Here is a 27,053-nt window from a genome sequence, read left to right on the forward strand (position 1 = left end):
CGTTACACTTGGAATAGCAACCTGGTCAACTGTGTAAAGTTACATAGACGTAATATAAAAAACACGATGTGCTAATATACCAGAAATGCATTGGATTTCAATGTTGTATAAAAGTAAGTTTATAGTCTGTGGATTTTATCGGAGAAACGGCGAGATCATACTGCCGTGGTAAAAATCAGCTCGTGACATGTGACATAGCCGCACCGAGATTGAAAAGTTTACGCAAAACGCGGACAACCACGTCTCGTTCAATGTTAATAATTGATAATCTGAAACAGATTTTTCCAATTCGACATAATCAATTTAAGACCTCTCGCATTAATCAATCGCTGACTCACGTCACGTTGGGTATCGTGGGAACCTTATGCGGCCGTCAGAGACATCAGTTGCGATGACAGATAAGTATCAAAATGAAAATAGTTGTTTTTAAAAGCTTGATATAAACACAAGACCGGGTGCGGCTGTATTCAGCATAACCGTTCACGCTCGGTGAGAGGTGAATGGAATTGAGTGTTGCTAGGCCGACTACATTAGCGTGTGCCAGCGAGCCCGAACAATGAACTAGACAAATGACGTATTATATTCTGTACAAATCATTGCATTAAACGGGCCTAATCTTATTACCAGTTGTGACTTTTTGATTCGTTCCCACTTCGTAACTTTGAATAAATTATGATAAAAAATATTATTCCAAAATGTGATTGTTCAATTGCTAGTTTTTATTTAAGAAATATCGACTTTTTTACTTAAGTTGCACAATGTAGGTATTTACTAGTACTTTTAGGAGATATAATTGGTGGGTTAGATCATTTCGTGACTATATCATTAGGGACAAGTGGCAGATAAATTAATGTAATTAGAGATGATGATAATTTTAACTCGCAACACGTGTAGAGCTAGCTTGAGCAGTGTACAGGCTTTTCATCAGTACGTACGTCAGTGTGACTGAACGGTTGGCCAAAACAAGACCGAGTAGGCGCGGTTCGGTGTGCCCTAAACTCGTACATTGAAAGCTTAACATTATTGACTGCTTTACGACTCTGGCATGCTTCTGCTTAATAAATCATTTGCAGCTGACACATTTAAATGTATACATTCAGACAATTTACTAATCCTATGACGAATGTAAATCTATTAAACGATTAATTTGATTAATACCAGTTCACACAGGAATTCTAGCCGTGTCATTGATATTTCAAACAAAAACGAAATCAAGAGTAAAATAATACAAATAGCCGTCTACCTGACTCACTGTTCAGCCCGCGTTCTTAGAACGGAATAGATCATTTTAATTTTAAATTTCTTAGAATATAATATTTATACTATAGTAATTTTCCATGATAAAAATTTAAAACGATAATACATAAGGTAAATTGGCGTAAAATATTAGTTATGCAGAGAGCGTTATTGGAATACAAGTTGATTGGCATCGTTTAATTTGTAGCACAAATAAAAAACACAACTCACAAACGAAATTGAAACGTCCTGAAACTGAATTGAATACCGGACAGCCCGCAGGGGACGGATTAATTATTAATTGAAATGGACCACGTAGATTTATGAGTGGTTATTTAGTTTGCTTCTGATAGAACAAATTCGACTTTATACTTTTCGTGAATAATTATAATTTTATTGTAATTAAACAATTGGGCACAATTCAAATATATTGTATAATTGTTAGTTTTATCTTCAGAACACACATTAATCGGATTATATATTTTAAAACCAAAAGCGATACATCGGGGTGTAAGGGTCAAAATGATTTTAAAAATCAGAAGCGTTCCAAAATTCAACTTCGAAATTGAACCCGCGACCTTTCGCTTTTTAAGATCAATGTGTTTTAGCGAGTCATTTCGTACGTCAGGTACAAATTTAAGGTGCAGTAGTATAATTAAATAATTTACATACGTCCACCGACCGGGTTATTTTTCGCAAGTTTTTATAATTAATTGTCGTTACTAACGTCAAGTATCCTTTCACGATAAGATAATTTGGACACAAGCAGAAGTGTTAAGTGAATGCGCGGATGTATGCAAACCTGTTGTAATGAGTGTCAAGAGCTAAATTACCGTATGTATTGTCGTACATTTCATATAATGCGAAACGCTCGGAGAAAGTGTCGTGTTGTTGCAAGGAGCGCCTTACGAAAGATACCTCTTCAAGAACTTTGGCCCAAGCCTTATAAGGGACGGGCGTAATGAAAAAATTCGACCCAAACTTTCGGAAATAAATATATGTATTGAGATCAACGTGTCTTATCTTACTTCAGGTATAATTTTCGGATGAACAAACTCGTACTTGGTATGTTAATATTTACTTTACTACTTACTAGGTATTTACTAGGTGGCTTTTTACAAGACTTTCTGAGTGAGTACCAAACTCGATACATATTCTACTGACAAACAGAATACTTAGTATTATTGTGTTCCGGTTTGATGTGGGTTAACTAGTGTAACTACAGGCACAAGGGACTTAGACGTACATATTAGTTCCTGAAGTTGGCAATATCCACCGGCAGTGGTGACTACTTACCCCACCAGTGACCTATTTACCAACCTACAAGTATTACTTTTTCACAATTAAATTAGAACCTTCTTTCTCTTAACGAAATATTTAATTTTGAAAATGGCACGGAGTATAACTTTATGTTAAGATTATCAAGTTGCTAAACCCTTTATCGCAATTCAAATTCGAAATGAGAAGTTTCTAATCTCTTGTGAGGAGATAAGCTTTGCGACTACGGTTTACTTATCGCGTTTCAAATATTTATTATTAAACATGTATGGGAATAGTCGAATCCTTATGTTCCATCGAAAACGTTTTCAGTTACAACAGTTCTTACCAAGTATTATAATTACACGTTTAATATTTGTTTTCATTTCGCGTGTTTCTTTTAATTCTAATTTATATTTTTTTGTAAAATAAAGATATAAAGTATATCTTTTATGTAATCTTTTCTGCACAAACACTGTTTGGTGTCTTCACTTTCATAATCGGTGAGCTATGCGGTGGCACAGCGATATAGCCGGAGGGAGAAAGATAAGAACAAGCCCAAAGGCTTTACGTGCTCTCCGAAGCACGGGAGTGTATATAACATTAAGTATCATGTATATAGCCTAGTTCCATGACAGAAGATCTTTAGACTTTATTTTTATTGAGGATCTCGGGATTTGCAGTCACATAAAACAGTCACTAGACAAACTGAATCATGAGATATTAATATCCTTATATTATGTATACAGATATGTTGGTATTTGATTATTTATTAATCTTTTTAAATCCTCAACGTGGATATTTACTGTCTCTAGTTTAAATAACAATTAAATAATAGCTAGGGCGTGTCGCAGCAACCTTGTGTCAGTTGCCGCGTTGCAACAGGCCTTGTGTCAAGGAAAAAATCACTTAGCAGTTTCCCTGGCCCTGAATAGTGTCTTTGCAAGTAAATTTTCGCAAGACAATTTTCTATTACGTATACTTAGTACTCAAAGCATTTTATAGTTAATATTACTTACCTCTCAAGTATAATTTCGTAGGTATTACTTGCAAAATGTTCATGACGCATTATTATTAGCGTTGTATATAAATCAAATGATATCAAACCGTATCGTTTTACTAATACGCAAATATTATATATGTTATTATAAATATTATTGTTTTCTATAATAACATTGGACGTACGCATTCTATCAAAGTGACAATGAAATGTAATTATAAAACTATTTCACTCATTGTATTTTATGTACTAAACGATTATCGCTACTTATAAGTTGTCGTACGTATTGTGTTAATCTTGTTATATAATGTAAAATATTTTATTTAATAATTATATTGTTTACAATAATTACATTGGAAAAACTGATAGTGCCATACTTAGACAAAAGTAAATGCATCAATAACCCGTATGCACTTTGATACAAACTATTTAAAATTTTTATTGTAAATTGAATATTTAATTCAACAATCCATACGAATATTATATATGCGAAAGTAACTGTCTGTCTGTCTGTCTCTCTTTCACACCAAAACTAAGGGACCGATTTAAATAAAATTTGATACACGAATAGTCAAGAACCCGAGAAAGGACATAGGCTATTTTTTAATTAGAAAAAAGTTTTGTAAACAAAGAGGTCTTACATAAATATAATATTCTAAGTCAGTTTGTAAATATATTCATATTCTACGATAGCAAAGTTGGGGTAACTGCTAGTTTGTAAAACACTTTTTGAAGACCGGACAATTGATGAGCACATTATTCAAATACCATTAGATACGTTGCATATAATACGGGTGGTTGCATAACGCGACAGTGACGCGTGCGCATGTTGCCGTCGCCGTTCATGTCAAGGATGCGTCAACAGGGCTTATTTTAAGGCAGCTATTAAATTATGAATGTTTATTGTATATACTTTTAGTTTAATATACGAAAACCTAAGCTATTGATTGTAAAAAAGCATATCCAGTTACTACTAGTCAAAAATTCTTAATTATTCCACGCGCGCACACTAAACCAAATAAATGTGGCTAATATTATCTTTAATAGTACTGCACTGTAAATTACGCGTTCGATTAAATCCAACTTAATAGTAGACTAGTAAAAATGTCAAGTATTAACAAACATGACATTTAATTAATTTTAATATTATGAACTTTTAAAAATCCCTTTTAAGAAACTGATAGTTATATGGACTTCCTAGTTAAACCAAGTTCGAAACACGTGTAATACTCGAAGTCTAACGAACAAGGTAAATAAATAACAAAATAGCAGTAATTAATGTATAAGACACAATAGCGAGCCAAATGCGGTATATTAAGCGTATCAATTGAAGTTGTTACGTTATGAGTAATAGTTGATGTTTATGTATATTGTATAGTGATACTGTTTGTTCATTAGTGCGGTGCGGTCGGTTTATGCGCCCGCGCCGGTAGCCGAGGGCCTTGACTGCAATGCGCGCGCGCCGTAGCGTGTCAAGGGAGCGCTGCTTTCGCCGCCACGCCTGCATCAGGCCTACATAAACGCAGTATGAGGGTAAAACCTAGATACCTTTAAACTTGCCCTGTTTACTTATTTTGAAACGAAAACATTTAAATAGATAAGATTTCTCGATAGACTCACTCGATCGAACGAAACGCAATTTCTATGACACGAAATGTCATTATGGCAAAACGAAGAAAAGTTTAAACGAGGAAAGAAAACTTTGACAATGTCGCGTAGAAACTAGGTCATTGAATGTTTGGCTAAACATTGGCACACAATAGGTTTTAACAATATGCTGAAGGCAAAAACAATTTAAGCGTGACCTTCCTATCAGGGAATCGTGTAGGCTTTTAAGTTTGAACGTGTCGTATGAATTACCTATAAGTACACCGCGCATCGCTGTGTAACGTGATTTGATGCAAAAATATTTTACCTTGTACAACTTGGTGTACTGTTTGCAGTTAAAAGGCGCGTAATTACACGTTAGTATTCAAAAACAAATTTTATTTATCGTTTAATAACTCAGCAACACACAACTTTTTCAGGTAGCGAAATAAATTTGTATTTAACGTCGAAATACATTTCAAATGTCACGAAGTTGTTAACATCTTCGAAATCTCCATGGACTTTAAAATCTCGTAACTTGTTAGTAATGTTTTTCACCACGTGGAAATCGAAATCTACTTCTATAAAGTACATAAACGAATGAAATTATATATTTTGTGATAAAAACATATATCGCTTCTGTGTATCGAATAACTACAATTTTCATCGTAATGATAACAATGACATATAGTTTATCTATCAATGAATAAATGATTTGATCAAATAATAATTCAAATCGAGAAATAAATCGGGGACAGCTGTAGTTTGAACAGTCCGGGGCGAAGTAAGCGACGTGCCTACCACCCGCAGAGATACGTTTCACTCATCAGCGTTCAGCGTCATCGAGTGTATTTATAGACAAGTGGAATTGCAGACCAAAGTATAATTTTAAACCTTAAAATTATATTTATTATAGGATAAAAATTCCATATAGAAAATATTTTCGCAATGAAATAATAAATAGGCTTTCAATTTCATCGATATATGTATTAACGTAGTAATTTGTAAAAAAAGAATAAATAACTATTCAACCACATAATACGAACGATGCAGTATTTGCGCAGATATACCTACCTACCTGATTTGTAATAAAATTACATTTATTGCTTTAAGTTCTTTAGCTTGCTCGTACATAAAAGAATAAAAAAGCTATCTTCATTATTTTTTTTTGTAATGATGATAAATAGAGGTGAATAACACTTGTATAGGTGTATACATTGCTTTGAATACGAACAATATTTATTAGTATTCACTATTTTATCTTTTCATTCCATCTAATACAACAACTAAATAAATCAAATCAAACAAGACTGAAATATAGATCACGGTATCTGTAATTTTTTCATTACTTAAGCTAAATTCATAGTATACTAAGACAACGTAAAAACGAATTCACATACATTATGTATGTAGACTCATAGTGAGATAAGGGAATAGAAATAAGCAATCCAATGGAGCCTTTCTGAATTTCTTGCTTCCCGAAGAGACGAGGCGACGAAGGGTGCCGCCGTATTGAATTATTCATAGTCTTGCATCTTAACCGATGGCTTGTCGTAATGTGCGAAGACAGCACCAAGCCTATCAGAGATACTAGCCTACTAAAGGTACGAGGAATCATGGATGTACCTTCAAGATGATTACGATTATATTACTCCTTATTTTACGCGTCGACGATGCTGATTTATTTAAAGTTGCCAGTACAATTTCATTACTACAAACAAAGGGATCTTTTAAGAAATGACTAATGGAAGATATTGTTTTATTTTGTCTGAGATTTCTCTCGAAATATATTTGTAATGTTCTTCGATGTTGCATTAATCACATAAATATATTTTAATAATACGATTACATTGGGGTCGTATACGTCGATTGTTAACGTCGAGATATTTTAGAGTAAATAAATCACTTTTATTATAATTATTGAGGAATATTCAATATAAAATATGTTTTTTTACGTTAACATTATACACTTAGAATTTACAACAGTCCTCGATACAGAGCTAGTATTTGCTGAGAGCAGGAAGTGACAATATTTGTCGACTGTCGCACGACATCTTTGAGATGTTCGTGTATTCGGACACTTCCGTTTCAAATTCCTCTGAATAAAGGGGGGGGGGGGGAATACCTTGTAGCGGAAGGAGTCACTGTCATTCAAATAATCTTTGTTTAGGAAGCTTAGGATTTTACGATAACGGAAAAACTGTCTATATCTCACTTGTTGTACATAGTTCAAAGACTTTATATCTTTGATCACTCATTGTAATTGCAAGATATAATTTTCGTATTTACCTTTGCCTAATATCATTATTTTGCTCAGTACCATTATTTTTTGTGATGTTAAGGGGACATCACATTAAGTACGCTATTCCTTAACTCTGCATGGATTCAATTATTAAAGAATTCAATTTAACTTGGTCACGTGTAACATGCAGTCTCATATTATTTAGAGGTCAAAGTATTAGGGTTAAACACGACAAACAACGTAGAAAACTTTTGCTTTTTAGTATAAGCTTCGTCACTGTAAAGTTTTAATTAAAATCAAGTTCTGTGGTTTTTGAGGCCAACATAAAACAAACAAGACAAAAGAAGAGAAAAGTTTTTTGGCTTCTATTCTGTCCTGATGAAGTAAAGTTGAAAAGTATTTTAATGTAGAAATAACTTATAAATAATATATTCAAACGTTTTATTATCATATCTCCTATGTTATAGTTTTTACAATTATATGTTTTATATCTATAAGACAAATACAGATTTAGAGCTCCGTTTGAATATTTGCCCTAGTTCCAGCCACCCTTTCTTCTTAGCAAAGCTAGCTGTTACGTAACTACGAAAACTGATGTTTAAAAATAATTTTATATCGAACGCTCGGCGCGTTAGAACAAAATAAAGAGTTACAGTTTACGTTTTTAATAACTAGCAATGGTGTATGTAAGAAAGTAGTAGTAGTAGTAGTATAAGTCCGTAAATATTCCATTGGTAAGCAAATCAGACGATAAAGCCGCTATCTCCAGGTAAAATCAACGTCTATTATGCACTCGGCCTCTCGGTCTAATAATGTAGGTGCAATAGTGGAAATGAACTTAACACGTATAATTCGAATAACTAGCGTCAAAATAGTTTCACTACGTTCTCTAAACTCGTTAAAGGTAACGTCGGCCTCTGTTGAATTCCCGAACGTCAAAGTAAATAGCAACAAAGCAAAAGATCGCCTGGCAGAGAACGTTCTGTAAAGAAAAGAAAAACGAACAGTCGATTGTTTCATTTGTTTTTCTGTGGAAGGATCGCTCGCCGATGCAGTCGGAACTGGAAACCGGTATGATAGTAGCGGGGCGTTGAAACGTTCGCGGGTGTCGGCCATAATGTTTCTATGTATATTACTACAACGTCATTATGGCGTTCTTAAGTTAGATCAATTATGTTCATATTTATTACATTGCACGGTGTTAACATACCTATTGGATCTATTACGATCAATAAATTCAACTTTATTATTATTATTATTTTTTATTACCCTTTTGAGTTGAAAGCTTATTTGTTATGCAAATGATTTCGAATAGACAACATGGAACACTAAGCTACGACCAAATATTAAAGGACTTTGCAAAGTTGGCGTTACGTTAGTTATAATCTGGGTGCGTGCAGATGAAAAATGTTCAGGGATGTGTTGTATGAACAAAAACCTATAAATAATGAAGTAACAAAGGGCCAAGGATAAATGTGTAAATGTGTGGCATATATGTGCCGTAGGGCTGCGAGTGGGGTCATTGACATTCACCCCGGCCCACAGTGGGGCACAGATAGAGGACGTGAGTCACTCCCGGGGTTACCAGCTGCTGTAGGCAAAAACTACCCCCGGCGTAATGCCGACGCGTGTTATGTGCATGCAACTCTTTTTAACTATTCTAATTGAATTAGACAATATTTTGTTAAGTTTTATACTGTGAATAATGAGTAATATTTACTAAATATCAGCAGAACACTATCTTCCACAGTTTGGTATACAATGATCTGCTATGCTATTGTTTAATAGTCATAAAAAAATACGTTCATCATCACCATTGAGTCTGTATATTTTAAACAAGTCTTAATTATAATAGTATGTTTTGCTTTTACAGTACACAGATGGATAAACTTATTATTCGGATATGCACGGTCTATATATGAATGTACGTAACAGCGATTGTGATGTAGGGAGTGAAAGCGGCAACATATGCCGACCTCATTCGCTTTGAAGTGTCGATCTGTCGCCATATGGTACATTCAGAATTTATCTGATACTAGGTCGACCAAAATAATTGACACGTAAATCAAAATAGTTCGATTTCAAATAAACTAAAAAAATATATACTAATTCTCTAAATAGTGATCAATATAAAAATGATGAAATAATTCAACGGTTGTAAGTAGTCAATGGGATGCTGTGTTTAAAGGGCGAGGAACTATAACAATCGGCCTTCACCTAGGGCTGGCTGGGCATCGATCCTACGCTAGTGGTTGTCTGACGAGTGTATTTATAGATAATGCTCGCGACTCTTAAATGTACTTACTATATGTGTGTATATCTACAATATGAAAATAATAGCAAGGAGGACATTGCACCTAAAATATAATATATATTTTGAAATGAGAAAATGCAAAGTCTATTGTAGTGTGCGTTTCGTGAGTCACGTCGTTAACTAGCAAACTTCGAAGGCGGAAGCTAGCTTACAAGTGACGTAATGTGTATTGTAGTTATTCATTAAAACAAGATCGACGTGAGAACGATCGCTTCAAGGAGAGGGCGAGCATTAGCGGTTGTCGGTGCTCTTAGTTGTTACGTGTTCCCATGAAAATGAGTTGTTGTGTCTCGAGGCGTCAATAACCTCGGCAGTACGGATCGTGGAGGTTGCAATAAATACAACATCGACGGCGCTGGCCTGGTCAAGAGCCTTTCAAGGCCGGGAGGCGAGGCGGGGAGCGCCCCACATCTGTGGCTGGGTCATTATTGTCCTACCGCCTGCATTCCACCAGCCTTTTTTATTATTTTTTTGCATTTACAAATCATATATTTTTATTGTTACTGAAAAGCACTCCGGTATTATTCGAACTCCACTGTGAATATGTTAAAGTTTTATACTTAATTTCATTCTTGGTAATACATTCAGAACACGACAAATAATTAAGATTATTTCCCTATAAAGTTTAGATGTAAATCACGGTCACTAACGCACTAATTTCGTTAAGATTACATGTGCTCGGGTCGCTGATTTCGTAACTTAGTCTGTCAAGGTTGAAATTAATGGTTATGTTCTTCAAACATCAACGTAACCGACTGGAAACTTATTATAAAACTACTCGTGAAATCCTTGAAAAGAATAATAGCATATCAACATCTATTTCCTTAAGCATTTCCGCAGATAAAAGATATACACTGCCTAATAACATCTATACTATTCTTATAGGAAATATTCAAACACCGGGACACGATACACGCACTTTGAGCATCTGTTCGCTTGGCAGGTAAAGCGCGTTAAAAAGAGACGGACACATGTCATTCTTAGCGAGGATTCAACAAAGGATTGGTCGGTCACGGCAGGAAACGTGATGCGGCGAACTCACCGCAGGTCGAGGAAACGGGCGGCCTTTGTTCTCCTTTCACAGGACATATCGTCTGCTGTTTGTATCACAACGTCACTACGATGACACTTCACCAGTTAGGCGTTGACACCATGCTCGCGGAAAAGCGCGCATGCGTCCGCGCACCTCGGACACTACCACCGGCGGCGAGAGAACGCGCGCACTGAGTGCCAGTTCGGCGAAGTGCCAGCTACCTGCGCGGTTGGCCGTTTCCGCGGCGAGGTGAAGCGGAGGTGCGCATCGCGGCGCACGAGCAGGTACGCGACCGCACGCCCGTACCATTGTCAGGAAAGGTGGTGGGGCTCACTTTCCTTTCCTCAAAATATTATTTACTGTGCATTTTACAATTATTACAAAAAAGTACAAACATACTAAGTTAGATTAGATAACCATGACTAAATCTCTATCAAAATTGAACAATTTTGATATAGTTTACCAATGTATACAGATATATACGATCGTTAAACTTATATATAGTAGACACCTCCTATCTACCTTCACGTTTTTAAGTTCTTATTTAATGTTGCTTAAATATAGTATTGTTTTTTTTTTAATATAAGATATCATAGAAGTTATTTATGTACTTACGGTAAGCATAGAATTCAAAGTTAATAATGTCGATAACGTTGTGCCTAGTAATTTACACGACAAAGTAATATTTCACAATCCGAGAGAAACTTAAACTGCAGCTATACATTGTCCTAATTTACATGTGAATATTGTTTGTTAAAATATGAATCATTTCCGAAGTCTTGGCTAACTTTCACCGATGCTCGTGCACAACAATTAACCAGTTAATATGGTTAAGGAACACTCGTGTCTCAGGACATTTCGTTACTTCTTCCATTCGTTTATATTATTTATTGAATCATAAATTTAAAAGGTTCTAAATTAAATTATTTCCTTTATTCCATTTAAAGTCTGTCTAATTTTCAAAATACACTCATTCGTTTCTCATATAAAAGACTAGCAAAGATCCAACTCTTGATTTAATTTTTAAGAATTATTTTTCGATACGATTCGCGCGTCACCTATGGCACATCCACGGTACTTTTATGCAAGTGTCAACAGCAATTGTACAAAGTTTCAACTCAATCGGATAATAACAACAAAGAAATTCATTCATAAAAACATAATATTATTCCATAACTTTAACCATAACATAACAATATTAACCAAGACGATTCTCTATTAACGACGAAGGATAAATGAGAAACACTAAGTTTATTAAAATTATAATATAATTACAGCCTTTAATAGGTTATGCCTCGTTTGTCAACATCGTTACCAAGATACGCTATTTTGTAAAAAACGCGAATGTTTAATCGAAATCCGTTTAGTTATATTTTAGGATGTTACTTATACTATTGCTCACTTCATTAATGCTCATATGGTTCCGTTCGCCCGCTTCCGTATAACTTGAGTGTATATCACTGGACACACTTTATTAATCCTTATAAAAATAAAGAGCATATAATACTTAATCGGTTTCTGCAAATATAAAATATTATTTACACTTTTAGACTAGTTCTTTACGTTATACATCATATATTTCATAAAAGATGAAAGGCGATGAACAGCTTACTTTATTAGCATAAAATAAAGCAAGTTCATTTTTTGTTTGGAACTGCTTTAAACTATACAAATTCCCTAATAGTATTTTTGAAAGATGTTCAAATAAACAACTATGGTTAACTTGGTGGTAGGACTTTGTTAGCAGATGGATAAGCGCCCATCTGGGTACGTGCCATTCACTCATTAGATGTTCTACCACCAAACAGCCCGAATTATTATGTTCCAGCTGTATGTATGTGAGCAATTGTAAACGCATATGGGACATTACATGGCAATTCCCAAGGTCGGTGGCACATTGGCGATGTAAGGAATGGTCAATATTTCTTATAGCGCCATTTTCTATGGACCGTCGTGACTATTTACGAAGCTTATTTATTTTTTTAGTTTTGCCTAACTAGGTATATTATAAAAACAAGTTAATTAGATACAGGCGAATATATATCAATTTTAGTGTTTTAGTTTATGTGATTCTATATACTTAGTTCCAATTTTATCACTACTAAAAGCATACATTTACTAAAAGAAATAAACATAATTCATAAGCTAATTTAAACGACTATAATACGACAGCACTTTATAACATTAACGATCAAGCTTTCCGCTATTTGTCTACACCAAACCATAAATAACTTAAAAACAAAAAAAAACAGTTTGGTAGTAAGCTGTTCAAAGTCACTGCGCTGAACTCTTCAAGAATTTTAAAACATTTTTTGTTCATTAACATACTAGGTTAGTCCGCTGAAGTTGTTTATGCTGCCAAGTTAATCATAGTTGTTATTTTTTGCGAATGGCGTCGAAATCAGACAGTTTTGTAACTTTAACATTTAAATAAATTTAATAAAAACTTATCATTTGAATTTTTCATCATTGAAATTTTATCTATAATGTAAAATCTGAATATTTAACGTACGTATTTTAAAAGGAAATAAGATGTACAAAGTTTACCAAACATATTAAATATTAGCTTTCCAGTAATACTTGGTCGGTCTTCAAAAGAAAATCTTAATTGGACGACGCACAACAGAGAATGTTCCGTCACAATAGCTTGGCTATGTAAATGGCGCATAATAGCAGCAGTATCCTGAACGTTTCCCGTGTACTTTCTACTTATCCTCTCGGCTCGGCGGATACAAAACGGGACGCGATGAGAATTCCCGCCGGATCCCCAAACGACCCTCTTGTTTTTTCCTCCGCCGAAATATCATTGTTGCCTCGCTTGCCGTTGTTCTCAGAGTAATTTACTTTATTATACACAAGTCACTGACTGAGCGGGCGTTCAATTCACGTTTTCAAATGGCAAATCTCCGCTACTAAAATTGTAAATATGTCCAAAAATACTCCTTCGAATAAGACGAAATATTCTGCTACAAAAAGAAATTCTTTATGAAGCAACTTCGTGTCGAGTGAAAGATTCGAAACCGAGATAAACATTTTTTATAACAAGTTATTTGCTATATAGATTTAAAATGTATCTATACAAAGTATTTGTATCTTCGACGAGCGTCAGTGTACGTTGGAGAAGCGTGCTAGGTCGATGCATTGGTGGTACGTGCACAAGTCCGATTTGCGTCTTCTGTTATTGGCGGCAATCATTGGCCGACCAGGTGTGTAGTGTCAGTTTTTCGTGTAAGTTCAATGGTTCTTGACGTTATCTTTCAACTAACTTTCATATGTTGTCAATGGTGGATGTTTAGACACTCTTGTTTTGATATATTATAAAATATGGAACGATTTAATTATCCAAATAAAATACGATTGACATGAAATATAGTATAGTTACTACGTTTACGGCGTAAACATTCTTTAAAATTTAACATTAAGCTTGGGGGTCATGTACGTCGTAATTTTGTATTAAATTTACTCGTACGAGACCTCGTACGTATTACTCGCTAGCTGCTCGACCGGGCAGCTAGCGAAACATAATAGTTCAATCTAATTAGTATTTTATGCAGAAATCTGAAAAAAAGTGCCAAAGAAACAAACATGCATCTTAACAACCCTCCTGTTTTAGATAATAATAATAATAATATAGTATTGATTTCAGTGAAAACTTAATCAGATTTGTATTGCTTTAGATTGATTCATTTTGAGTGGGTATTAAATAAATATTTTTCAAGTGAAGGAAACAAAGTGAAAATACAAAACAACGTTAAATGGAATTTAATGAAAAGTTATTTAGGGTTGTATGCTTTTAAGTGCAGATTGATTCATTTTGAGTTGGTATTAATTAATAATTATTTTACAAGCAAAGGAAATAAAGTTAAAATTCAAAAATCCTGAATCGACAAAATCAAAATGTTTCTTTAGCCTCAGCAAAGTATTCGATTATATAATCAAACCAGAAGACATTTTACATTTATCCACACGAATTCAAAATATTTTATACTTATTACAAAAATATTCATAGACAATACAGAGTATTTTATATGACTTTTTTGTTATGTTATTTTAATAAGCCTACATTTTATTGCGACGCAGTAACACAATTTAAAAGCATAAATAAGTATAATATTTTGATTTTTAAAATTTAAAAATAACTGTATGGCATGGCCCGACTTAAAGCGGCGAGTCTAATAGTATGAAATTTTGCACAGATATTCCCAATACCGGTATATTAGGTTGATACAGAGAATGGATTTTTGAAAAATCATCCGCTAAGAGGATTAAATATAGAGCGAATAAAAGTGTGCACGGAATTTTATCATTTTTTAATTTAGAAATAGTCAGTGTTGAGCTTCTGCTTATGCGTAAAATAGAGAGGAATCTCGATTTTTTAAATTTACCTCTAAGGATGATTGTGCTTGTCAATCCAATTAAAAAATTCAAATGTGAAAGTTTGTCTATAGGCAGGGTAAGTCAAAACTAAGGTACAACAATAATTAAAGTTCGGTGGATTTATATAATTTCTTCAATGCATATCCTATTGGGTTTGATTAATTACTTTTCTTTTGGGATTGGCGTCGACTTCATAGAGACAAAATTAAACGTTGTTTTACATGTCTGTGAAAAATCTTGCTCTAGAGTTGGACTTACCTTATACATGTAGGAAATAAAACTTTTGTTTACACTCATTTGTGTGTACTTTTTAGATAAAATCAATATGCAGGCTGTTCTATTTACAATTTGGAGGCGATTCTTAAATATAACTTTTACTCATATTTGTTATACACTTTTGATAGTCTACGTATGGAATTCTCCTGATGATATGTGCTCTTTAACCAGATCGATCAGCTACATCTCAATTAAATATATATGTATACAAATAAAACACAGACACACAGCACACGCACCTGTTGTTATGTGAAAGTTTCACGTCAATCGGCTGAGTAGTTTCGCGTAAAACCGGAAAACAAGTGTATAACTTTTAATATTGGTTTATGATAATAGCCTTCAGCTTATTTGCAATTCATATCAATGTTTTGATTTTAAAATAGCTAATAGTTCAAAATGAGTTTAACTTCGTTTAAACAAGCTACCGTGCCGAATTTATAAATGAATTACCTTATGATATACTAAAACACAATTTACATTGCGGTTCTTTGCTTGAAAGATTCGTCTAGTCTATTAAGGGATTTTTGTTTTGTCAAATTTATTTTTCGTATGGCCTTCTCCAGTCAGGTGGACCAGAGAATTGGTGAAGCTAAACTAATAGAAGATGGTGGAACTTGATTGGATAGGGAAGTCTGAGAACCTTAAGACGACGTATATGACTATGATTGGCTGATATTGATAATATTGTATAATGTCTCATAATAATTCTCAAAAATATATATACATATAGCTAAGTCAGAATCAGATGTTTATAAGATCCATCAATCTGATAAGCTGAACTCAAAAACTCATTAAAAATACAATTTTTAAGTGTTTTTGTGTGTTATAATAATATTCCATGACTCAGTCAAGAATTGTATTTAAATAATTGAATGCGATGAGTTTAATGAATGTTAATTTCTGAGTGACCGAATGTAGGTTAATCGGACACATGTTAATAAACAGATCATTATATAGTATTGCGTAATTATTTATAGTTTTCATTACAGTTCGGATGACTTTATACATACACACCATTAAGATGATGATTATGAATTTTGATGATTTGTAACTTAATGGGATTTAGGATCATTCTAGCCATAATATACATTCTCGAAAAAAGGGAAAAAAATTGGCATCAATTTCAAAAATAGGTTTGCATTGAGAATAGACGGTTACGAATAAAAAGAGAGGCAATAGACGAGGCTTTAATACAGAAAACCGGCTGATTCAACGATCCGATATTCGTATCTAACGTAGCACAACACGAGTTGATAGATGATCAGAGCTGCGATATTTTATCGATATTGGAAATATTTCTCGCGACACAACTCAAAGAACGTTTTAAACAAATTGTCTATTTATTCGACGCATTGTGTATGTTTAGAAAGTATTATGAATGTAAATATTTCTATTCTCATTTATTTGTTTATATTTTATCAGATTAGAAATACACGTATATAGTGTACATGTATACCATCACCTAGTAAAGTAACAGCCTGTAAATTCCCACTGCTGGGCTAAAGGCCTCCTCTCCCTTTAAGGAGAAGGTTTGGAACATATTCCACCACGCTGTTCCAATGCGGGTTGGTGGAATACACATGTGGCAGAATTTGTATGAAATTTGTCACATGCAGGTTTCCTCACGATGTTTTCCTTCACCGCTGAGCACGAGATTAATTATAAAGACAAATTAAGCACATGAGTCAGCGGTGCTTGCCTGGGTTTGAACCCGCAATCATCGGTTAAGATGCACGCGTTCTAACCACTGGGCCATCTCTTCTCTTTTACCATCACCTACTTTTTTATAATTAAATATTATAAGCGGTCACTTTAGGTAATCAGTATTTATAAATCTTCATAATCATTGCATATTAATAAACAAACAACAAAATTAACCGTGTTTTGAGGTTTATCTTTCCCCTGTATTGATAAGCTACATTGTTTTGACAGACGATACAGCGATTTAAGAATATTATTTATTAAGCTATTAGTACGACGCTATTGATTAATGACACTCATAACGAGTTGTTGTTGGTTTAGTAATTAAACTCTTAAGTATCTTGCGACGACAATTATATTTTTATATAGTTTTTTTTCATTAATTAATTGACGATTTTGCCTCGATTATACATAGTCGGTGTGATTTATCAATAAGAATGTCACGAGATCCTTCGAAATATAATTGTAAATAAACAAGGATAGCTGAAGGCGATGGTTAATCAGTACTAGGTTAGAACTAGGTACGTAATAAAAAGCTAAATGCACGCGATGCCGCTATTAGGAAATGGGCGCCGCCGCAGCGCACAGACGATAACGATTTCACTAGGCGGCCATAGAATGGGGAAAATTGCGCTTTTCAGCGAAATGAAAGCCGGCTATGGTTGCAGAATTCCTTTTAGATAAAAAAGGTTCATAAATTTTCGGGTTCGTCGCGTCTTTGATACAATATGCATGGGGAAGCCGCAATAAAACCGGACCAAATTAATAGGGATTAATTGTTACATATTTACTTTGAATATCTGTTCGTTTTTTATACGATTACAAGGCAAATTTTACATTTATTCATTCATATTAATTTAAAATATTAATGGTTATGTTAAAAAAAAAATTGTTTCCTTTTTGTAATGGATTTGACCTTTGTCCTGGTGAAAACATTTATGTCATTTTGTGTATTTTGCCACGTGTGGATCAACCAAAATTGAAGTTAAATCATCGCCAATCTGTATAATTCCATAAAATATATTATTCATAAATTACAATGACAACACCGATCTCTATGCGTTTGATTATTATGTGTCCATAAATTGGAGCGTGATTGAAGGATTTATTTATTGATAAGGCAAGAAGGTTTGTGGAAATCCATCAAATATTCTGAAGCCAAACAGTAATACTTGGTACTGTTAAGTTTGAAGGGTGAGTGAATAACAAGTACAACAGATACAAGGGACAGAACATCATAGCTTCCAAAGTTGGTGGTACGTTGATGATATTGAGAATGATTAGGTACCTTACAGTACCAATTTTCGGCTAGCGTTGACCACTTTATCAGTTCGCCCATTTTCAAGTCTACCTACCCATGACATAAAAAACACTTTACATTAATAGTATTAACAAGATTTGTTGGAGAAGTTTTATTGTAGTTGAAAACTGCATTACTATATTAAAATATTACTATGTTGATTATAAAATGTTCATGAATGTTGATTATATTCCAAACTATATACGCTTTAGTCATTTAAAGAATAATTATCGCAACTAATTTGCGTTTGTTTTCGAACCGTTCATTTAACTGTGGCAGTAATCCACAAACCAGGGACATCGTTTTTATTCGTACGACGGAAGTAGGGCACCACCATTGTAGGTAAATACAGAACAAGGAAGAGGAACTGGCTTATTCTACGCAACGCAAGGCCATAGAGAAAACGTCAAAACACCATTGATGTTCGCGGTTATGAGCTTGAATTGTTGTTGAAATAAAAAATAAAAAACATAAAATATAAAGCTCTTCATTTTCCGTAAAAGACTGGTTAAACACAGCAAAGCGTAATACAAAAATACCTATATTTAAAAAAAGAACAACAAATACAGTTTAATGATCAATAAATAATTTTTGTGTTAACTTTAATTTGTTACGTAATAGGGGAATTATAATTTCCTAAGTTTAAACTATTTGTATTATAGAAATCAATAGTTCTATTCATTTACAAAGAAGCTCACCATTGCGTTATTCTTCTACATTCCACGTTTAAATGAAATGAGTTTATAAAATATAAATTTATAACAAAAAAGAAAATGGCCTATACTGAATATTAAAAAATTGTGTACCAAATTGAAAATATTTATTTTTAAAGTCAGTTAAAAGTAAAGAATCTTCCTTGCAAAATATTAAAGAGCAAATTGAAAACCGCAGTTAATTAAAAAAAAAATCACTTTACGTGTCGCCTGCAGCTTAATATATTTTCATAAAGACGAATATTTATCCACCAAAGGCGAATACGTCTGGATACGTTGCAATCAAACCGTATAATAAATAGTAAGTCATTTAATTAACCGTTATTTTTATTGGAATGAAGTTCTTTTAAGAGGCGTACAGTAGAGTGAACTGGCAGATATCGTCACCTGAGGAAAAAGCGGTATTATGCCTCCTTCAAGCAACCTCACCCCCACTCCTCACTTATAATCAGTTTTTTTAAGTATCATAACTCATTGTAGCTATTATTAAATACAAGTAGCAACTTTGTTACAACTCAAGGACGCCCCTCATTTTTAAGCAAGGCATACAAACAAAAGGTCACCTGGAGACCAGGAGATCACTGCAAGAAGTTTTAGGTAATTCTATCGAATTTAACTTTAATTATATTGACTCCGCCACCCTCAAAACCGGTAACAGAACATACAATGATATAAACTATTGATATTTGGCTGTGGGTAGTATAATTGATGAGTGGCTGGTTCAAAGTCCTAGCAACGTATAGAATATTTATAGCAAAGAAACAAAGTATATGACGTAAGGTTCAATAGCACTTGTGTGTATTGTCAATGATTGGAGTCAGAGTAGAACAGTGCTGACTGTATTTGGATTTCGACGTCCTAACGAAGCAGCGCTTGTTTAGGCGTCCAAATCAAATGCTTTTATTTATTTCCGAGTGAACCTTCGTTAGAGCTACTAGATACTATTTGAAACATGAATAAAAATCATTTAGATGACTTCAGTAGCTTAATAAGTCAGTACTTCATGTGGGGACATCAGTAGTACATACATTTTAATTATAAACAATTAATAAATTTGTTTTATAATATACATTAACATTTAACGAAATAACGAACCGTAATTATTGTTTATTTACCTATGTGTTACAAAGCAAATCAAATTAATTGTTTAATAAAGTAAAACTATAAGAAGGAATAATTGACTCGCGTCTTTCTTATAAAATGGATATGACTATCATTTTATACGATATATATATATAGCACGTAGGTATATTTATAAACATACAATTAAATAAAAGATCTGTTATTATGTTACAGTCATTACCTCATTTATACTTTGTTGTTAAATTACATTTTAAATGTTTTTTTTTTTTCAGTGTGGCGGATATTACTGCATTATGACAAGCGTTATTTAAATTTTTAATGAGCCCTCGTCAGGGTTGTGCTCTTATCCATAACTTATTTTTTCACCGAATAAATGATTAAGTCACTAATCATTTAACCATTAAACATAATTAAAATGTAATTACTCAGTGTGTAATTAAATTCTTCCTTAAGAATAAAAAAATAAAGAAGGCAATCTTCCTACATTATATAATACAGTCGAGTTTGTATTAAAAATTAAAAGATGAAAGTATAAGAAAAATACAAGATTAATACTGTAAAGGATAAAAAATACTCTTATTTTCCTTCAAACCGTATTGTTCGTTATACGATGAAGATGAAAACAATTGCTTGTAAATACTGTGAAATCTGCGCGTTTCTATTTCCTAGTCATGCAACGAAACAACCTTCGAACAGCTAATAGTAATGGTTAAATGTAACAATACAAACTAAACAATTAAAATATTCTTACGTTATTTTAGTTCCCGGAATTATTTACGAATGATTTATAGATATAGCTAGAATTTGTTTTGAGAGAACCTTTTGATATCATAAAACAGTCAGTAAATACTTTTTAAACATCACTTATTATGATTATATTTATTTAGTGTTAACTATTAGTCCGATTAACATGGAACGTTTATACTTTATAAGCTTACAATAAAATAAATTATGTATCGTATATTGAACATTATTTGTGACCTGTTTACAGAATCAGCCGGTTATATCTAAAGAACGTTGACAACATATAGAGAGCATTCGTTTTTTATTTAAATTAACATTTTAAAAAATTCTACAGTAAAGTTAGCGCCATCATTTTTCGTATATAGATTAAGCAGTTTTAAAACAAATACCATAGGAAAATTTTGAAGCTTTTTAAATCAACTCAGGTCTACGTTCAGGAGTGTCTTAAGCGAAGTATATAATGGTAATGCACCTCACACAGGTACATTTGTGGAGTTGGAATGTGAGTGGTATATTATTATGTTTTGACTAATAAGTACCTCTAATCGGTCCGTAATTTAGGGAAATAGCAATGCACGATGCTGGTTTATTTCTGAATAAGGGGTAAATGAGCTCATCGTGTAATTACACACAGAAGGGACGACGGCACATAGAGCCGTGGTATGCAAAACGGGGCTCTTGTATTGTAACTACTAATGCGTGTGGGGATAACGTCACGTCACTAAATATATGTGGACTTTTGTTTCAATATTAAAAAAAAAAAAAATTTATGTTCGATTTTCAAAACCTCAATTTGGTTTTCGTGTTACAATTCATAACGAATCTCATTGAAGTAACGTGGAGTAGTTATTTATTCACACGTTTTTATTCTTAGTAATCGATTACTTATAGCATTTAAGATTCATGGAATTCAGACGTGACGGCAGCTACTACGTTTTCCTTGTTTAATACTCCTTAAATAAACTATAATTATGTTGCAATTGTATGTAAAAAAAAACAATAACATTTTTATTTATACAATGATTACTTTTAAAAGTAAATATACAAAGTTTTAGTTACGTTTCAATTTTGTTATGACGCTTTCACGAATAGTTTCGCTTGAAACATTTAAAGTACAGAAGTTAGCGCACGGTAACGACTTTAGTACCATGCAAAATTAACTAAGGATAATGAGCCCAGCTTCCGAGACGTTAATCCGGAATATGGGAAAACTTGGGCTGTGTGTACTTCATGAATAAATTAATCAACAATCCTTAAATACGCTTCTTCTTAGTTTACTTAAGCCATCATTTGATTTTATCCTAGGAATATATTAGATTATAAAAAAACCATATTGATACGAAACTTTTTAGTTACTAATTAATAGATCATTTTAAGTTTATACAGATAAAAATCGAATTATTTTGAAATTAGTTTTATTTACATAATATATGCTATATAAAATTTTTACTAAATTTTTAACAATCCACAATGGAGTACTCTGGAATAAGCTTAAGCCTTATCTTGAGATGCACTATGAGCATCACTAATTTACTTTGTTTAAATACTTTGGTGTTGTATAACGCCCTTAACTACAGTAATGGTTTTCTATAATTCATTAGTCCTACAAGTAACTTCTACGAAAATAGTTACTTTTTAATTAATCCAAGAAAATATAAAGTACTTTTAATGAATTATTATATTTTGTATTTATGCGCCTCAAAATCGATAAACTTCTAAACGAACAAATTGCGATATTTGTTTTAATTAAAGTACACTGTACACAAGTAAACTGTAGACACTCGTTTTTTTAGCACGAAACACACTTTAAACATTCGACCAAAGTGGTTAGTATAATAAAAAAAGTGTTTTAATCAAAACAATACGGATGGTAGATACACAATTGACAGTTTTTCTTCGACAGACTGGTAGATTTCCTTACGCTATTTTTTTTACTACAGAGCACAAGAACATACAGCACATGAAATTCAGTTTTGCTTCAAATAAGATTCACGTGTTATACCCGCTGTCCCATCTTCTTATTTAAAAATACTTGTTAGTATATTATAATGATATTGTGACAAAGTACAGTTAATATTTTTCACAATCGCATGTAGCAGCTGTTACTAAATAAGCATGTAAGTCACTCGCCGATATTACCAAGGCTTTCCACTTTCAATACCTTTAGGTATTTAAAGCGAAGGTTTACACGCACTATTGAAAAACGATTAATTATTCTAAAAACTTATACATTACATGAGAATAAATGTTAAATACATTAATTCTGAAAATAATTTTATAACGTCATAAATGTATAAGTCCACACTAAGGTCGCGCCGCGTATCTAAATTTGGTTATAATGTACATAATGAATATTTTACATTCAATGAAAACGTTTTCGCAATAACGAGGTCTCGCAAGTGAGCGGCGCGGGAAAGAATTTGTCGTTGAAATGTCAATACCACATCAGGCCGAGAGGAATTATTCATTAAACCTCGAATAAAAATTTAAATGAACATTCGATAAAATTTCTTGAAGGTATAGATTTTAAAGAAATATATACATTAGTAGACCCCTTGAGGGTCATAATCATAACTTATACGACGTAGTCGCCCTAATCGATAACAGCAAAACTAGAAACATGTGCGTTATTCGAGTTATAATAGCGCCTGTTTACACATTTTACAAAGAGGTCAGTCAGATAACACTGCCAGACGATTTAGTTATTGCAAGTCGATGTATACTATGTATGTAGGTACTTGATAAAATAAACGAAAAGCACTCAATAAATATTCGAGGAGGCTAGGCCTTCGTTGTGAATGTTAGTTTTTAAACATGTTAAACGACCTTCCCCGGAAGACCTTACTTTAAAAGAGTTGAAATTCAAATCGTTGTCCAATCGAACCTTAAGAATCGAGACTTTGTTACCGACTACAACCTTAAAGGGATACCCTATAAGGTTGTAGTCAATATCACCGATTAGAACACATTGTTTTCCTATTCGTTGAGTATATTTATTCATTCATTTATTTTAAATAATACATTATGTATGATTAAACTAATTTAAATTATTGAAAACAGCAAACAACACAAGGAAATTAATGTAGTTCAATATCCCCTAAAATATATTTGTTTGTTTACAAAACGACATACCTTAAGTAGCCCAGTGCAATGCTATTCCGTACACTGTTTCCATAACACGTTATGATAAGCGCTATCACAGAACGTCATAAGAAAGAAAAAACTTATATACATTGATCACTTAACAGTTCGTACATAAAATTTTTGTAACACTGATCGTAAGCACGTGTACTCAGCAACGCGCCGAAACCAACTGGGACGGACGATCTATTATAGCGGTGCGCGTGCGCAGTCTCGGTCCATTTCCCCCACGCAACTTGCCCCGTTAGAATTTGTCGCAGCGATAATGTGCTTCTCTCTATTTCCTTGCGTACCGCAACACTAGGGTCCATGAGGAATGGATAATGTCCCCTGTCAATCTTGTTGCAAAATAACTACCTGAGTTGATGGCTAAGCTGCTAACGCCAATAAAGTGAAATTCATTCTGCATAACATGAACTATTCAATACACTTACATCGATTAGCGTAACAGCTGATACATTTACTTCCTTGTTCGTATACTATTAACGTTGATAAAACATTGATTCGCTAACAGACAAAAACTAACTTTTACATTTATGACAAAAAACAATTAGATTTATATATTATTTATTATCTATTTAAAATCAATACTTAAAACAAAATTTGGCTTTTGTATTAACAAAAGTTGCATCAAGTGCAACAGGTAGATTATTCTTAAAATTACGTTGCAATTGAAAGAAAAACTCTACTGTTTTATTTTGAATTGTTAAGTTTCCGGTATTATTTGTAAAAAACTAAAAAAATATTAATTTACATTTCAATAATTTTAAACCAAGTATTACAATGAAAAAAAAAAAAGAATTAAATAAAATGGTACATATTAAACAGAACAAATGTATGAAACGTAATTTGAGGAAATTTCGGAGCATGTTCAACCAAGTCGAAAATACAAACGAAGGTAAGAAATTATTAAATAACTATTTCACCACACGCAAGCCTTTGATACGGGTTGAATTATTTATTTCTGATCTTCTGGGAATTTCCAGGGTTATATTTCGTTATATCTTAAACAAATTATCGTAATTGTAAATATGTACGGCTTAGTCTACTTGGTTTCGAGCGGATGTTGATTATTAATTTTATAATAACATTATAATTATGTTTTTTCCATTCAAAGATGAATATAAAACAGAACCACATATAATTTATAAAATATGTCAGTGAATTATTTGTTATTGTGCTAGTGTTTTTATTTGTAATACGCAGTCACGTGACTTTATAGTCATGTTATACCAAAAACGAAAAAAATACACTCAACATTCACATAGGAAAAGATTTTAATTTTACAAATTTTAAGGGAGTTACTTACTTTGATCGACTTTGACTTTAAATATTTATTTCAATTTCAAACTAATTTTAATGAGATACATTACAATGATTTACTAACTGAATTTTCGTTAATCCCTATAGGGTTTGAATTTGAAAAAAATATAAAAGCAAAAAATTTATGTATTCGCTTACAAGTTCTTGTGATTTTGTGTTCCTGTATCTTGCTCAAACTCGTCTATATGCAAAATTTAACCCAAGGCTCAGGGTGACCTTCCTCAGGCATCTAAATGAAACCGTTAAGGACTAGCTGTCCCTACATAGCGGCTTAATCGTCAGTAATTATGAAATGTGTGTCAGAGAGTGGTTTATCAGAGCGAGTTGCAGCCGTGCTGCACCGTTACTAGATAGTTTAAATTTTTTCCTATGCATTCGTGATGTACGGTGGAGGCCGTTATTTACCCGTTCCGAGACAGGTGTCGCAGTTATCGTCACGTTTGCGGAGGCATCGTATCCAATCTACGACATTTCAAGTGCTACTTTCCTATTACCGTTGTGGGGTATCAAAGTGTCAGAAACCTGTTCCCTCTTGGAATATTTGTTTTATCTCTGATTTGCGAATGTATAATTTGTCTAGTTTTGATTTGTTTACATATATTTCCGCCTCAAGCGCAGTTAAGGGGACGATAATACCTACCCGGACCGGTCTTACTTCATGATATATTTTTTACAAGATTTAAACATTTTACAGTCAGTAGTGAGCTAATCGATCAATTAGCGCATACTGTGCCAATACATCTTGCTCTCATTCTACCTTCCTGCGAATAATTTATTCATAAATATTTCAATATATCTAACAGCTAAATAGACTTATAATTACATTGTTTTGATAAGATTTGTTATTTGACAAAGAAAATAAACAAAGCATTTGTTTATCATATCAATGATAACTTTTTATTTTAAACGGTCAATGTGATTAATTTATATTATAATATACATATGTAAATACTATACATACTAATAATAAATACATACTATACTATATATACTAATAATATACTATAGATTACATTATGGCGATCTATTCGGTAAGTGCGATCGGCCATTATTATTACTCTTCCATTGTTAGCGTCATAAATATATACAACTAATGTTCTGTTAAATTAAGAATCTTATTGAAATTGTCTATCGTATCAAGTGGATTTGCGTGTTGACAGAAAAAAAAAATTGCGTGCTTCATGACGTCATCAGAATTATAATATGGCAGATTGTTGACGCCGTACCGATACTTACGAGATATTTATCGGTTTTTATGTACTTAGTAAATTAACAATTTCTTAACGAGGACGTTCAATTTGTTTTTTTCTGCTGTTAAGGTTTAAACGCAAAGCTGTATGAAATACTTAAAAATATTTCTCTACGGTAAACATGAAAACCTTGAGCTAGCCTCGGTTTAACTTAATAGAATTTGTAAGTTCTTGCGGCATATCCAGTTTGTTTTCAAGTTTAAGCCTACAGAATTTACGTTATCTACGTTACTTATAATTACAATTTTAATTTAGTATAATTTGTTAATGTTAGTAATTATTAGTCAAATGTAATTAAAGTTAATATTCATATAATTATTTATTAAAATAGATTTAGGAATAAATAACTCACAGTCATAAAACGTCATTAAGTTTATAATTGATGTGTCGTTACCTGAAACAAATAATAATTGAGCATTAGTTGTGTTTATTATTAAAAGCAACTTTAGTAGTAATGAAAATAAATAAATGTGATT

At 32.9% G+C, this 27,053-nt stretch overlaps 1 protein-coding gene across 7 annotated transcripts in view; it reads right to left on the reverse strand.

Moving 5' to 3' along the window:
* LOC124536624 (protein gustavus) overlaps positions 1–27,053 on the reverse strand; it is a 60,852-nt gene that overhangs the window by 6,530 nt on the left and 27,269 nt on the right. The window contains exon 1 of one of the 7 annotated variants that reach the window (XM_047113142.1): positions 23,996–24,187. The exons of 5 other annotated variants lie outside the window; for them this stretch is intronic. Coding sequence is in view for 1 of the 2 variants with exons in the window: in XM_047113139.1 (XP_046969095.1) it covers positions 10,679–10,725 (47 nt within the window). In the remaining variant the exon portion in view is untranslated. Of the gene's footprint in view, positions 1–10,678; positions 10,913–23,995; positions 24,188–27,053 lie in introns of those variants that run through there. One more of the 7 variants, XM_047113139.1, reaches the window with a different exon arrangement.

This window comes from Vanessa cardui, chromosome 17 (assembly GCF_905220365.1).
Source record: "Vanessa cardui chromosome 17, ilVanCard2.1, whole genome shotgun sequence".
Lineage (NCBI taxonomy): Eukaryota > Metazoa > Arthropoda > Insecta > Lepidoptera > Nymphalidae > Vanessa > Vanessa cardui.